At 35.3% G+C, this 16,349-nt stretch overlaps 1 protein-coding gene across 10 annotated transcripts in view; it reads left to right on the top strand.

The window, feature by feature from the left end:
• FAM126B (family with sequence similarity 126 member B) overlaps nucleotides 1-16,349 on the top strand; it is a 54,177-nt gene that overhangs the window by 11,781 nt on the left and 26,047 nt on the right. For 9 of the 10 annotated variants that reach the window (XM_027636635.1, XM_027636634.1, XM_027636631.1 and 6 more), the window contains 3 exons: nucleotides 9,396-9,498; nucleotides 11,432-11,510; nucleotides 12,603-12,704. In XM_027636635.1, coding sequence (XP_027492436.1) covers nucleotides 11,460-11,510; nucleotides 12,603-12,704 — 153 coding nt within the window. In that variant the 5' untranslated portion in view covers nucleotides 9,396-9,498; nucleotides 11,432-11,459. Of the gene's footprint in view, nucleotides 1-5,010; nucleotides 5,032-9,395; nucleotides 9,499-11,431; nucleotides 11,511-12,602; nucleotides 12,705-16,349 lie in introns of those variants that run through there. The other variant, XM_027636636.1, reaches the window with a different exon arrangement.

The raw sequence follows: 16,349 nt of genomic DNA, 5'->3' as shown, positions 1-16,349 counted from the left end.
AGTTTCCTGAGAGCTTCTAGTAAGGTGATAAAAAAGGGTTTTATTTTCTTTAGGGGCACTGTTTCTTTGACTGTTTTCTGTGAAGGAGAGTCCCACAAAGGCCATGTAATTTCTTGCTCTGGAGTAATTCTAGTGAAGTTAGTAGGGTTAGTCATAAACATCAATATTTATAGCACAATTACCTTAATCAGTTGGGTCAACTGTGTGGATTGTTGATGTTTGCATAGCTCTTAATGGATTGTGTTATGCAGAATTAAGATAGTCAGGACCATGCTTTATTTCTTATGTCTAGAAATTCTCACTTGTACAGTCTGTCTAATCCTGATAAAAAATTAACAGCGTTTTTCCTCTCATTTTGTGAGATTGGTCGTTGCAGTTCTTAAAAGCCCTTTCTAACTTCCAGAAGACTAGTGTGAGACTGAAGATGACTGACACAGAAATAGTGCTATGATGCATGACATGGAAGAAGACAAATGGTTTCCTGTGAAGTGACAGCTGGAGGAAGTAAAGGCAGCTACGGTCTGAGCATTTCTAGCTGCGAAAGCTGAAGCAGATCTCAGATTTCAGGATTCTTGATGCTACTCTGCTTTACCTGTAATAGCAAACAGCCTCTATGTGGCTTAAGTCTGTCTTGTATGTGTGTAGGGTTCAACTTCCTCATATATTCTGTTAGGTCAAGCGGAAGAGATCTGTGCTGTTCTGGAATTGTTCATCTTGATGAGTAGTGGTGTGATCTGTGATGTTTCATGTCACTATATTTGTTGTTCAGTTTGCTTTTTGAAGTCTGGGAACTTTGTATTGGAAAAGTAAGACCAGAATATCAGTCAGAATTATTTTTATCCTTGCAAACCATGCATCTTAAATGTGAATGATGCATCTGAGTCACACATGAAATTGATGGCGTCATGTAATAAAACAATATATCTTAATATTTACAGACCTGTATTTTAACTCTGGCATTTCAAAAGTTTATTTTGGAACTTAGTATTCTTACTGTATAATTTAAAAAAAAGTCAGCAAGATGATATAGTTTTAGCTATAATTGAAGTAAATTCAGATAAATTTGAAGATTCCACTCATTTAAGAATTTGTGTATGTGTAAATAAGTGTATGGATGGGGGGAAAATTTGTCACCTCCACTTCATCTATTTATACTCTACTTCCTGGAGCTGGAGACTTTACCATCTGGAAGTTGGAAAGATTAGAGTAAGGGTTTTCATTACTTTCAGAAGAGGATCCTTTAGGTTAGAGCTCTTTGAGAATATTTAGAGTAGGGGAAAGGAGGTTAGGTAGATTAATTAATGAATATGTAACCCAAATTCCATTTTGTGTGAACTATAGTTGGTACCAGATACTGCAGCGAGAAATATATACTGATATTGGAATATATATATTGGTCTGGAATTGATAGAGGACTTCAATTCTGTTATGGCTATTTTCATAATATAACAGGCATTTATTTTTGTCAAGTGACGGTTTTACAGTTCAGAAATAGGAAGCTGCTTAAAATCTGCAGTTCATATATCTAGAGCTGTTTCTGCATTACTTTTTTTCCTTTCCAGGCAACACAGTGATCTTGGTGTAATGTCTGCAGCCCTATTCCAAAGCTTGTGTTGAGGGGTTTTTGTGGTGTGGGTTTTTGTTGGGTTTTTTTGTTTGTGGGGTTTTTTTTTGTTTGTTTGGTTTTGAATTTTGTTTTTGTTTTTTTCCCCCCAGAAATTCTGTTTCAAGGTTTCTCTTTATCCTGTGTCTATTCATTTTTGGAACTTAGCCCCGAGTGTCTCTTAACTGTGGCTTTGCAAGTGTCAGTTTGTGGTTAGATTTCTTTGGGTTTTTTTAGGCTACTTTTTTTTTCCTGTGCGTTTTGTAGCTTTACTTAAGTCTTCCTAGATTTAATTTACTTCTTGAACCAAAAGAAGGTGTTTAGGAGAGGTAGGGTTACACGGAAAGTAATTTGCATGGAAATGTTTTTGTAAGTAAAGAAGTTCATACAGACAAACTAGCGTAAGAAGAGTAATTGTGTATGAACTGATGCAAAGGGAGGACAAGCCTGTATTGTTTAGTGTAGGCTGGGTTATCACCAAGATCCTGACAAGAGAATGTTTTAGGTTTAGTGTAGGATGACTACGTGAAGTTGTTTCTAAGGAAACTGGTGCTGAGAGAATAAGGTAACATTTCTGTGGCTAACCTACATGTGTGTGTCTATATATTTTTAACTGCGTCAGGTCTTTATAATAGAATAATTAATGTGGTTTACACTATTTAAGGCAGCAGGATAATGTCATTATTATTATTGCTTCCCAAATCCTGTAAGTGACGGAGAGGAGTATTTTCTTCGTACACGGAAGATGAGTTTCTCCTTCCACACTCTTGGTCGTCTTAACTCTTCTCTTTTCTGCTTTATTCACTGTATGAACTCCTAGGAGAGGGATTTAGCTACAAATGTACAATTGTGTTTTATTCAGGCTCTGTTTATTTGCCTCTGTGAGGCAAATGGGACTTAAATTTTTCTCTATAGAGTCACCTGACTTCCATAGCTTTCTACAACTACTCTGCAATAGGATGAAAACACCAGCTTTAAAAGAGTTTTTAAAACTGTTACACAGTGTCTATTTTCAGTGTCGTGTTTTCATTCACTGCCCTGTTTGTTTGTCTTCAGCAATTGTGTATCTGTAAAGCACAGTTTCCCTGTAGTAATGGTAGAAAGATAGAAGGTTGGCAGCTGAGCTTTCTGATGCTTGAAAAGGCACAGAAGATAATTTAGACCTTAAAATTACTTAGAGGCGGCTGCTTGGAACAGATGGGCTGTACCTTTTCTTTACCGCCTGTTTGGCAGCAGCTGAAATTCTTGTGACCTTCTTGATAAGAAAAGGATCTTATTGTGCAAGTATGGTACCATGAAAGTTTGCAGGACTATTACCAATCATCTTTGACTTTACTGTGATAAGGTTTTTCCCCATTGTTTTCATGTAACTAACTTTGTTGCTGGTACCAAAAAAGAAGGTTTTTTAGCCTGGTTGTTACTCATGAGTCAGAGTGGGCATGGAAGAAATGTCTTATCCAAGTTGTTTTGCACGACTTGAATGACTAAGGCTTGTCTAATAAGGCTGGCAGCCTAAATCCCATATACACAGTTTGTCAGCATTGGTATTTTAAAGTTGGAATGCTTTAAAGTCTGTCTGCTTAAGCTTACAATTACATTACCAATGGAGTTGGAAGAGGGCTCTCTTTCTATTAAAAAGAAGGCTTGAGGTAATGATTTAAATTTGTATCTGTCCAGAGAATGTTTTGTTCCTTTCAGTTTTGTATCTGGTAGGAGTTTCTGTTTCTCTGCACTGTGGAGCTGTATGGCCAAGAGAGTTCTAGTAGAATGCTTGTAACCTGTTTCCAATGCCAAGTTGCAGTTGTAGCTCTGATTTGTTAAGGACAACAGTTTTTTAATTTATTGTTTTATGTCCTCACTACAATGACAGCTTATATAATTCTCTATTCAATAGGATTGTGGTAGAATAATATATTTAGGTAAATGGGTAGATGAAAATTACAATGGTATTTGGAATATGTTTATTGTAAGAAATGTATATTATGATACATGTACTCTTAAATAAGCACAAGAAGTAATCTACCAAAATTGAACATTCCCAAGGCTGCTTTTATTTTCTCTTGGGATCAGATTAGTCTAAGAGTCCGTGTGTGTCAGTGATTTCCCAGTGTGGAAATCAGACCATACCATGTCTGTTTAATATAACCTGGCACATAATATGAGAGTAGCTGGCTGAAGCTGTACACACCTGGATACTGGGGGGTGAGGAAGGAGCTGCTCTGAAGAGAAGGTTTTTGTAAAGCATATCAGTGAAGTGCTGGCTTACACCATGAAGTTTTCTTTATTCTTCTTGCTCTACACAAGTAGTAAGTATCTAAAACAGATGTTACAGTGTTACCGCCCTCATATTTTATGATAACTAGTCTTACTCTAACAGTGTGAGATGCAGAACACTGTTAACAGTAACATTCCTACCTTATTCCATTTTATTGTTTTATTTTGTATTACTGTTACCAAAAAATCCTTTCTGCCTTCTCAACCACCTAATTCCATGTGCTTCTAACACAAGGAGTTCTTTTTTCTCTGAATTTTAAAAATTATTCCCATATCCAGATTAGAAGTTATTTTTCCTGATCTTTGTCATCAGCTACCTTTTAACCATTTTTCTGCCTTATACATGCTTCTTTTTAATTTGTTTGCATCAAATGTAGGCCAGTATTTCAAATCAGAGCACATTACCAATTTTGTACAGTCCACTTGCATGTTTTCAGATTTACTTTAAATCACTTCAGCGTGATCAAACGTCTTGATTTATTTTCTGACTGCTGATACATTCCTGAATAGCTGTTTTCCTTATGTCATCAAATGTATTACCTGGTCTTTTTCCATTTGGTCTTTTAAACCTCTGCATTCAGGAATAGCTCATCATGAAAGGTTCAAATTGTTCTTTTGTTACCTGCATTTATCAGCATGTTTGCCCGGTTTTTCTTTTCCAGAGTTCACCAGCCTTATTAAGGTGGGTGTGTGGCAGGGAAGCATGTTTCCTGTGTAGTTCTGACCACCTTATGTTGTGTTTTATCTATTCTGCTTCCCGAAGTGTTAATTGTATTTAATGGAGGTGCTGTTGTTGCAGAGCTATGAACTTTCTGGATCAAAAAAATTGGATGTATGTTTAGTTCAGAGGAAGGATGCATTCTTGATGCTTCCCATGCTATTTTTTTACAGAAGTGGCATGGAAAAATCTTTTTCCAAATACACTTCTTTCCATGTTCAGTAATGAATTATATATATGAGAGGAGCTTATCTATAGCTTGGAAGAACAAACCATATTGATAATTGAGTTTTCTGTTCTTTTAGACCTCCTGTCAGCCCATAATGTTCTTTTGCACAAGTGGCACTAAAAAGAGATCATGTAGCATGAAGCTTTGTTCTTTTTGCTGACACAGTTCAGATTTTAATTGCAAAATATTCTTCTCATGGCCTTTGAGGTAAAAATAATGTAATATTTGTATTCATTGTGCAGCTGGGTCTAAAATCATAACATACATCATTCCATCTAGTATATAATGGCCAAAAGACTCATTCTTGAAGTGCATGTCCTGTTTATGTAATCTCTCTCATATATTTTTAAACCAGTATAAAATCCTGGCTTCTTTAAAGCAAACAAACAAGCAAAAACCCTGAATAAAATACAAACCACCACCAACAACAAGAAAACCCCTCTGCATACTTGAAAAGTCATATCTTCTTAAATGTCATCAATTATTACCTAATTGGTAACACTTTTTTACTTTTTAATTCTCACTGTAAATAGTTGATTGCACAGCAGCTGCTACTGGCTCAGATTATTTGGGTAATCATTCTGCTGTTGCAGATTGATCTTGTTAGTGGTTTAAATGCAGACTGGTAAATAATAATGTATTCAGTCAGTATGTCTTTATTCTAAATGTAAGTGAAAAATGACCTCGCTGATGAGAGCAGTTGATTAAACCCTTTCTTATGTCTTTTACTGTAGTCAAAAGTTCTCGGGCAGTTAGCTGACTTTTAAATGTCATTGTTTTGATAGTATATTGCTGGAATAAATTTTATTTCAGACTTTCATGTTTTCAAAGACAAAATATATAGACAAATATGTAGAGAATGGTGAATTCACCATCTGTGCACGGATTTAAAAGACATGTAGATGTGATACTCAAGAAGATGGTTTATTGGTGGAGCCCCTTTAAGCCTTAACATTGAGTGACTGCATTCCTAACTATAACTTTTCTATTCCATGCTTTGTGAAATCCAACTTCCATGTTTGCTGAGTATTTAAGAAATCTTAATCAGACCATATGTAAAAAAAATTAGTATATTTAATTATTACTGTTATTAATAGTTATTATGGTTCCTACATATTATAAGAACCTTTGAACCACAGTAGACATAAAACTTTAGTCTTCTTAAAATAAACATGAGAAATCTCTTATTCCCTGTATTTTGTTTGCTTTGGGAGGGATGTGAGCACTGTGGAAATGAAATTCAATACTCTTAGTTCAGGCCACTCCAACTTTGGATAAGTAGGCGCAGGACTTAATGTAGTTGAACCAGTTTATTTGAGAGACACACCCACACAGCGTTTGATATATTTACTCCCCTCCCTCCCCCAAAGGGGCAGCAAACCAGGGAGGTGTGCTTTACAGATGTGAAAATCCTGGAGTGCAGTCTGGGTGTCGGGCTGGGACGGTCCCAGGAGCTGTTGTGCCTCCACAGATGTGTGGCAGTGCGTGTGGCACAGCCCGGCCGGCGCGGTGCCGGATGGGGCAGCGCTCCCCACTCCAACGCTGAGGTACTCACTGTGCTTTGGCACAGTGCTCATGTAAGGAGTCAGTGCAGAGTTAGTGTACTGGGAGTTCATTAGCTGACTGCCTTGCCTGTCTGTACAAGTCCTTAAAAGTGTTTTTTAGTATCCAGGCAGATAATTGGAAAGGGAGAGATGATTTGTCCTAAAACTGAACTAGCACAGTGACCGTGGCCAAAATAGATGTGGGCTACTTCTGTATTCATATAGCAGTTGTGGTTCTGAAGCTGACTTAACACTGGAAGAAATTCCCAAACAGTACTTGCTTGAAGATCAATGCATGGCAAAAACACTGGGAGAGAAGTATGTGTGACACTGGAGGGGAAGGTTGACTTCTTTTCCTTGGTAGCTACCCACTAGGTGGGTTTAATTGTAACTGCATCCAGCTTCTGACACGAGCACAGGTTCGGTTTTTGACTTTGTAGAACCTGACTTGTTTGACAAACAGCTGACTTTCTGTAAGGCTCAATAGACTCCTGTAAGAAGAGTTAATTTCTTAGGTAGGTTAGGTGTTATGCCATTATGATACTAACATTTTGACTCAACATAGTAGGCACAGTGGGATCTCTACAGTGTTTTCAGTAAGGCATTTGAGTTAGTCTTGCCACTCTCAGTGGTTTTGTAATTTCTTTAGATATGCTAGACTAAATCCTGACTCAGGAGAATTGCTGTCTTCAATAAATTTATTTCACTTATTTGTAGCATTCTTATCTTATTCCAAGCTACTGTGTTTTTACTGGCATGATGCATGTGGTTTTTGATAGCCTTAGGCATTCCCTTGTTTCTGCTACAGTTAGCTTAGTCCTTGCAGTCTTGCTCTGGATTTCAGTGCTATAGGGCAAAGAACATTTGTTGTTACTTAAAATATACAGTAGTATGTGGTGCTCAGTGTAGCTTTACCAGATACATGTTTTGTTTTCCTGTTGGAACTGTGCTATGGTTTTGTGCTTACACTCCAGTGAATTTACTGCTGTGAAGCATGATTTGTGCTTTGGCAAGGTTTTTTGTTGTTGCTGTATTTGGGTTTTTTCTTAGTTTGTTTTTAAGCGTAATCTTAATTCCCCCTTGCAAGAGATCTCCAAGGAAATAGTCAACTACATACAGAGTCAGTGTAGTCTCTCAAGCTGATACAGTGCTGGAGGAGCGAAGCTATTTGCCTCCAGATTTTAGCAGGATCTTGCAAGCTGAAGTAATCATTTGGGAGAGAGGGGAGTTTTTGACCCTGAGTTACAGGTGATGTTTGCCTCTGATTTAAGGAAAGTTATTTTACTGTTTTCTATGTGTAAGACAATTTAAATCTCTACACCCCATTTGTGTTGTTATGTACAGAATTATTTTTTAATTATCTTCTACTTAAATTACTTCTAGAAAACCTGCAGGTTTGATCTGTAAGCAAACTGACAAGTGGATGAAAAATTTTGCAGCCTGAATCTCCAACCAGACCTGTGCACATCTGCTTGTCCTCAGTCCTTTTTTGGGGGTGAAAACTGTAGAGAAAAAGAAATTACCTTGTCTGATTTGCTGGTATATAACAGTAATTCTTGCTTTAGGACTAAAATAACAAAAGTTCCTGTCCAGGAAAGAAACTATGTCTAACTTAATGCAACTCTGGAAAGGCCTGTGTGCTGAACAGAATTTGTATGTGGTTTTGACAGTAGGGATAGAAGGGTAGGTACCAGTGGCACTGCTTGAGCAGGGAGGTTGGACCAGAAGCCCCCACTGTGATCCTTTCCAACCTGACACTTTCTGCAATTCTGTGAAGTGAATTAGCAAGTGTAATAATTCAGAGCTAGGTGGGAGCCCATGACATTTCTAGAGAGCAGTGTGTATCAGATACTGTTTCTAGCGTGTTGTAAAACTTGGGAAGCTTCCAGAAGTCCTGAATCAGCTCTTACAGACCTGATATTCTGTCTTGAAGATGTGTGCCTGGTAATTAAAATAACATATACTTATCTTTCAGGTCTCCTGTGCATGTTTAAAAATCTGTATGTAATCAGCTACAGTGTGCCTATAGGGTAGAAATTTGTTAGTTTTTTTCAACCCCCTCGTAAATACTGGCAGCAAAAGAAGAGAAAGATTTGAATTTCATTATTTCAGAAGTGCATTATTTAAGGTTTCTGCATGGAATTTTTTTTTTTTTTTTTTTAAAAAAAGATGATTTTATAAAAATTCATAGGGGACATAGGTTTGTATATGTGATCATGTAACAAAAACATTCACAGCATAACCACAAAAGGATGGTACCTCCTGTTAGCCTGTTTCTAAATAACGGTGGTGGGTGGTGGTGGAAGAGAGGACATTTTAGTAACTGAGTGTTTTGGAAAGTAATAAATTGAATAAGCAGTATGGAATGGAATACACTCCTTGTTTGTATACTTCAGGCTCCTATTAGAGGTCTCCAGATACTGAAGTTCCCTGATTTACTGGGGTTGGCTCGTGTGCATTGTTTACCTCATGCTCAGTATGAAGGGATCCTACAGTAAAGGGTGAACTTCAGAGTAATACATAATTTTTACAATTACATTGAAATTTTAGTTCTGTAAGAAATATGTACGAAGGAAATTACATTAGGGAAGACTTTTTAATATATTCTGTTTAGGTGGTTTATGTTCTCCAAAATCATGGTATTGATTCAGTTCACATTTTATACAATTACTACTCTTTTATTTCATCTTACATTTTTCTTACACTGTTCTTTGTAAGAAGAAGTGCTTCAGTTTTCCTTTCAAGTTTGCTTGTGGTACTCTGCACTAATACAGAAGGGTTTTCCACACGGGTGACAAAGCCTTCTTTTTGGATTAAGGCAATTCCTGCCTTCCTCCTACTAAAACACTGAGCCTTTATTGTTTTTTTTAATGGCAGAGTGCTTTGTTACAGAAGGATTCATGTATACTTTAGAGGATTTGATAAACTTCCATTTGTAAGGTCCAAAAATACTTACATTACTGTTTGCCTCACTTTACTATATTTTTCCTTATTTTGTGATCATTCTAGTTTCTTTTCATCTTCCAGAAAACGGGGCAGTACTTGAAGGCTTGACAAATGCATCCCAAGTTGAAAAACTTCTGCATTCCTTCTCCTCTTCCTCCTTTAGAAAATTGACTTCATTAAAGAGGTAAAGTTGAATATTGCTTTTTTCTTTTCTCTAGGCAAAGTGAACTAGAACTCAACTACCATAGCATGTCCCATGATGTTTTACATTCACTTGTATCCATGTCTCATTCTGTTTCCCTGTATCAAAAGAGATGTATTCGGGAACTTTGTTTGCAGAAATCTATTTAGTTGTGTTTGTTATTTTACAGAATTGTCAGTGCTTCTGCTGAAATAATTCACCCAAGTGTTACTTGATTTTAAATGTAGTTTCTGAATTAGTTGTATTTTGGGATATTTAAACATGCCTTAGAAGTCTGAAGCAGTTCCACAGGAGTTTGTATTAATGACTTGCTGCCAAGGGCCATTGAAAAATGCTACAGGAACTTAAAAATTGTGTTGGGAAGCTTTATATCTTATTTCGCTTCATTTTCCATTTAACAAATACTGATCTGTTCTTAAATACAAGTCTTTTTTCAGAAACCAAAACAAGTACATTGTGAGAAGAGAACAGGTGATTCCAGTCATGTAGTCTGGCTATTAAAAGGTCATTTCTCATAGGACTTCCATGATGTAACTTGTATGTCAAACTTGTCTTTCAGATGTGTTTTGAAAATTATTTAGGTTCAAACAAAAATTACTAGTGTAAAATGTAAATAATTCACTTCATGTTTACCTGCCTTTTTCTTATAAATTCTACAACAAATTCTGCAAATAGTAGCCTTTAATATATTCATGACATTACTTGTATAGAGCTTAAAATGGAAAAGAAAAAAAGAAAGGTCTTTGAAGCTGATGGGTATTTGTAGGTTTAGAAAAATGTGGTAAAATTTTATGACTGTGTGACAGCTTTGTTGTTGTATAAAATTCTTGTATAGCAATTATCAATTTCTTTTTTGGGAAAAAAAAAAAGTGACCAAAGTATCTTTTAAAAATACAGTGTCCCTTCACAGATTTTCTGTTTGTTGTTTGTTTTCAGCCAGCTGTTAACCTGCGTGTCCTGTCAAAAATAAACTTTCGATGAAACTTTAATTAAGAATCACCATCTTCGTATGTCTAATATGGCTTTTGTATTTTATTATCTCCTCAATTTATCGCTTTTCAGGTCACTATTCTTAGGTTTTAGTCTCTAATATTAGGTTACAGCTTCATTCACTTCTTTAGAATAAAATTTTTTGGGACCTTAATGACTTCCAGGGATTGACAACCTGTACTGAGATCACACACTGTTTAAAACTGTTTGAACATCAAACAAAGGTGTCTAATAATAATGCTATGTGTTTTAGATAATTCCTGCTGTTGCTTTGAGAGTTAAATTTATGTGAATTCAGTAGTTGTTAGAATATGAGTGTTGTGTATAAAATGGAAAATAAGTAACAGTTGTCCTTGCAAATTTTCTTTTTTGTTTGCCTCTGAGAATTCCAACGTACTTTTACAAGAGCTAAATCTTGCCATTTGAATGAGAAGTCTCAAAATTCTTTAAGAACAAGGTTTAAGGAGTAAAGTTCTGCTATAAGAATTTTTTATAAATGGTTTGTTTTATGAAACTGCTTAGCTTCAAGCTGTATCTAAAACTGTCATTACCAGTCTCACGATTTGTTCCATGATGCTCTTTATTTTGTTTCACTTGTCTTTTCTTTGTACAATATTTGGTAAGGGAGCAAGAATGGGATGATGTATGTCTTAAATAATGTACATTTTGGCCTGAAGCACCAAATCCTTCTTTTTCTCCTCCTTGCCGATTTATGCACAATACTTTTGACTAAAAGAAGAAAATAGTTTAATCATTGGTAGATAATGGGACTGGTTGTCCAAAATGCAACTTTCCCTATTGTCTCATATTATATAATTCTACTGGAAAGATCTTAACAGCTTTTTATTGGGGTAGGACTTTACAAAACTAGATTTTCCTGCCAGAGCTCTGATTTAGCTTCTTTTTTTTCCTTTTTCTTCTAAAGGTAAGAGAGAAGCAAAAGAAGTAAGAAAATGCTGGGAACAGAACGAGGTGTCGTGGAAGAATGGCTGTCAGAATTCAAGGTGAACTGAGAAGATGAATGATAGCTCAACCATTGGCTTAATGCCATAGAATGTAGTTGTGAGGGTTTTTTTAATATTCAGAATCAACATTTTAAATAACTATTACTTGATCTTTCAGCTTCTTATAATGCATAAGGCATGAAAAGGTCTGTGTAATTGAGTCAGCTGGTACATAACCTACAATGCATATTTCTAATATTAGTTTATTTTTGTTGCTGTTGTTTACTGTAGAGCAGAACACTGCTGCAGCAATAGGGTTTCTTAAAACTTGTATTTTTGTGTAGGTCAAGCTCATAGAATTTAACTAACAGCTGGATAGCGCTGCACAAATTTGTAATTGAAGAACTTTTTTATTTGAAAAAAGAAAAAAAAATCAGTATAAATATTTGGAGTTAAAAAAACAAACAAAGAAAAATATTTTATTTTTTCCCCTTGTGGTCTGTGTAAAATTAATTGTTTTGTTGTGAAGAATCTGAACTGTTTTTAAGCTATTAAGCTATTTTGCATGTTGATAATTATGCTGAGTGAAATACAGCATAATGCATAAACAAGAAAACAGGATTTCATGACTGATATGAAATTAATCTGTTATTTAAATTATGAATTAGTAATTCCTCGTGTCATTGATGATAGTAAGTCATTACATGCTGTTGTTGGAAATTTGTGTAAGATCCAAGGATGCAAAATCCCCAGACATGGTTGCTTGGGGAAGAGTTGAGGCTGTCCATACTCGTTTTGCATTATCCACACCTCGTAAAACATAAGTTGAGTTGATTTGATAAGGTCTTTGAAAAGTGCCTGTTAAATACAAAATGTCAAGAAAGAGAGTCCACATATCAAACGAGAGCAAATGATTTTATGGAAGATGAATCTGAAACTACTTTGAGATTTAACCCTCAAAGTGGTTCTATGCTCCCAAATGTTATTTGTGTGGAGAAGAACTTGTACTGAACAACTAGATGGGAAGCCTGAAAATTTACTGAACTTCAGGATTTTATTTTTTTTTTTTATGTTGGGATGAGACTTAATCCTTTTGTGGAGATCTTATATACCTGAAAAAATTTGTCAGGGTAACCCTTTTTTTTTCTTTAGGCATTACCTGAATCACAAATTTCCAGCTATGCAGCTACATTGCACCGAAAAAAACCACTGGTACCAGCTCTTTATAAGGTCATTCAAGACCCAAATAATGAGGTAGGAGATTTTAAAAAAGATTTTTGTTCTCATTCTTATATCTTTCACCTCTTCAACTAAAATGAGAGTAATGGATATGAAGCTTGTTTGATTCTTGTTTCTACTGCAATATAGTGTGTGTCAGCCCTCTTTTTATTCTCTTGGTTTTTGGAGTTATTTTAATGCATTTCTAGTAAGACGCAATCTCGTCTGCTTCCAAAAATACAGTTTACACTGTCTGCTAGATTTTCCTTGCCACAGCTGACTATTGTGCTTTATTTGGCATGAGTTGTTCTTTGTGAGTTTTGTTTTTTTTGGGGGGGGAGATACGTTTGGGGTTTTACTTTGTGTTTTTTGGGGGGTTTTGAAGTTTTTTTTTACTCATTGTTTTAGTTCTTCCCAGAAGCTACCTTTCAGTCATAACTGAGACAAAGTAGACCATGCAGTGAAACTCAGCAAGACTTATGTGCTTTTTACCTGTTTGCTTATTACAGTGGAAGATGGAATCAATTTTTTAAATATTACTAAGATAACAAGATCTTCTTGTGCTTACACTAGTATCACTTTTGTGTTTACACTGCTGTAAACAAGAGCAGAGGCAGGGCCCCAAAATATAAATAGACATGATGAAAACTTACTTTACCCTTGTACATAATTCATCTTGGAAATGACATTAAACAGCTTTCCAACCCATTGGCTTCTGCTAGGAGCATTTCTGGGCGAGTGTGTGAAATACAACTTTTGAATAAATTGTGCAAGCATGCCATTCTCTGATGTGTAAACTACTTTAGATAAAATGCTTCTAAATATTTGATATATCACCCATGATCTTTTGTATAGTTATAAATAAAATGGGTAGTGTTCTTTGTTTTCCTAAACCCAGCTCAACTGCTTTTGGAAGCTGAATGGTTGATTGAGCTTCAAGGAGGTTGCATAATGCTCATACAATTCAAAAAAAAAAGGCTTCATAGCTGTCAGCTCCATTTCAGTATTATAAATAACCTGCATAGTGACCTTTTTCTTTGTACTGAAGCTACTGTTATTCTCTCTCCAACCTGAAGCCACCATTGCTGCTATTTATTTGTGTGTGTGTGTACTCTTGAAAATGTAAAAGCTTTCCTTTGCTTTGAGAATAAGCATTTATTTTTTTTAATGTGCAAAGAACCAGACCTGCAAAAAGAGTGTCTTCTTAGGGGTGTGACAGTAATTTTAAGTTATTGCTCACTGATGTTTGTCAAATATTACTGTTTGGAACAGCTGTTGCTGTTTGGGCCTGATTCTGATATCAGGTATAACATAAGCAATCCCAGACCCAAAGATGTCTAACTTCAGGTTCTACTTGTTAAGGCAGTATCTGTTTCTTGGTTGCACTTCTTCCAGACTTATTTGTGTGTAAGGAATGTAAATATAGTAAATTCATTACTTTGCATAATTCTGTAGTAACATTGACTCTAAGCAAGAGGTTTTTTAAATATGCTTTACAGGGCATTATTTGTTAGAAGGATAATTGATTGCTTATGGAGGTTAAGCTTATGTAGTAGACTATTATAAAAATGTATTTGCTGGATTCTTAAACTTGATGGACAAGTATTTTTTTTTAGTACAACTTAATCATGAAGTTGACCTATTTTTAAAACTTCCTGGAAGTGGCAAACTGTTTAGGGCAAACTTGAATTTTTCTAGAATCACAATTCTATCTTAATAAGACCAGGTTTATTAATGTAACATGGAACCAACCTGTTTAGGAACCAAAAGAACTGAGGTGTTTCTGTTTTTGGACAGCTGTCTACCAATTTAAAATCTATCAAAATAAGGCAAACATATTGTCAAGTTAAATACAATTGTTACTGTTTGCCTTTTACGAGATACCCTGACTTTTTTAAATATGGGAAAGATAATGACTGGAACAGAAACTTATATAAAAATTAGAGGGTGATCTCGCTCACAGACAGCTTATTTAACTGAATAATGTATTGGGTTTTGCATGATATTTGAACTTAAAAGTGAAGTAGTTTTGAAGTACTGTTTTTTAGATAGTTCAGTAATTTTTGGAGTTGGTTAATGGCTGTAGACATACTCTATGGATGTCAAGTTAATGCTCTAGTGCAATTTAAACATCGAATATTCATGTGAGGCTAATTATGTTTAACTTGAGAGTGCAGCCATGAAACAGAATAACATCACCTTTGCAATGCCAAGCACTCCCAGACCCAGTACTCTTCAAATAATAAATGTTTTCACTCGTTGTATGATAGTTAAGCCTAAAATGAGCACATTATTTTCTACCACAGTTGAATTCTTCAAAAGTGTAAGCATTTGCAGTGTTTGTCATGCATTTTATAATACAGTGTATTTAACTTCAAGATATAACTCTTAAGATTTGGCCAACTTATGAAGAAGCCAAACTAAAAGTGTTCATCAGTTTACTTAAAATATGACTGGTTTGCATCTCTGTGAAGTGTAAATTAGATCATTCTCTTCTGCTGCATATTTAAGCCAGTAAAAGTTCATTTTTTTTTGTTATGCTGATTGCTGTTTATGCTAATAGGAAAGATCTTTTAATTATAAGTCTTTAGTTTGTCAGGAAAGAGATAGGAGTATAAGAAATTTTGTACTCTGGATTTTTGTGCTGACTGCTATGCTACTCAGTTTGCTTTGACTTTGGACTGAGAGATCATTTGAATTAAATTGTGTGCCAGTTCACGTATACACCCACCACTGATGACAAAAGCTCAATTTCCTCTGTTTATCCCGTGCCTTCTCAGTATTTATATTCAGAGAATTAATTGGAAGGGGCTGGCTCTTTGAAAAGCCAGATAACTATGAGGAGAGGAAAACATCTGTTCTTTCTTACTTGTGTCAAGTTTTACATTTCCAGGTGGGAGACTATCCTACTGTACTTGAATAGGAAAATCTTGGGTGTTCATGCTTTTGAAAATATTTGTGTTGTAGCATCTTTGTGATGGCAGACTAATTTTATAAAATTTTCATTTGAAAGTAGTTAGAATAAACTCAATAACTGCTCTGGTCGAGTCTCATCTGACTTAAGCTAAAATAAATTTTTCTTTTCTGTGTTTTTAATGGGACTTGGATTAGACTGGCTAATTTCAAATAGAAAAGAGCTTTGGGCTGCTGTCATCTCTAATCTAATAAAAGTACTATTTATAGCATTGCCTCTGTATATATCTGGTTTCAGATAATAGTTTTTAGCTTTTCTTGCACTTGTCATCTCCCTGCAGATATGCTTGTATGTATTGTTTTCAGGGATTTCCTTTTCTTCTTTACACTAGCTTCCTGATCATATTGTTTTTCAAAGAAAATCTAGAAATTCATCCTAGTAATGTCTGAATTATTTGTTAACCACTTCTTAAATTTGAACATCTGAAATGTGCTAGACCTTTCATAAAACACGGATACGGCTCTGTCTCTGAGGATTTGAACATTTACTGTAACAATTATTTTGTCACTTTTAGATAGGAGTTTGTACTAAGTAAATATTAGTTAAGAAAGGATATACTTCTGCCTCTTTTGAGCATAAAGTCCTATGTATGTATGAATACTGGAATAAATATACTAGCTAAAATAATATATACTCAACTTGATAGAGAAATCTGTATCACTTTTTTCCTTAAAATGACTGCAACAGAAGGTTTACAGACATCTAAT

Source organism: Corapipo altera, unplaced genomic scaffold (assembly GCF_003945725.1).
Source record: "Corapipo altera isolate COAL_440 unplaced genomic scaffold, ASM394572v1 45, whole genome shotgun sequence".
NCBI lineage: Eukaryota > Metazoa > Chordata > Aves > Passeriformes > Pipridae > Corapipo > Corapipo altera.
Note: the sequence above shows the minus strand (reverse complement) of the source record. Positions and strands in the feature narration are given on the sequence as shown.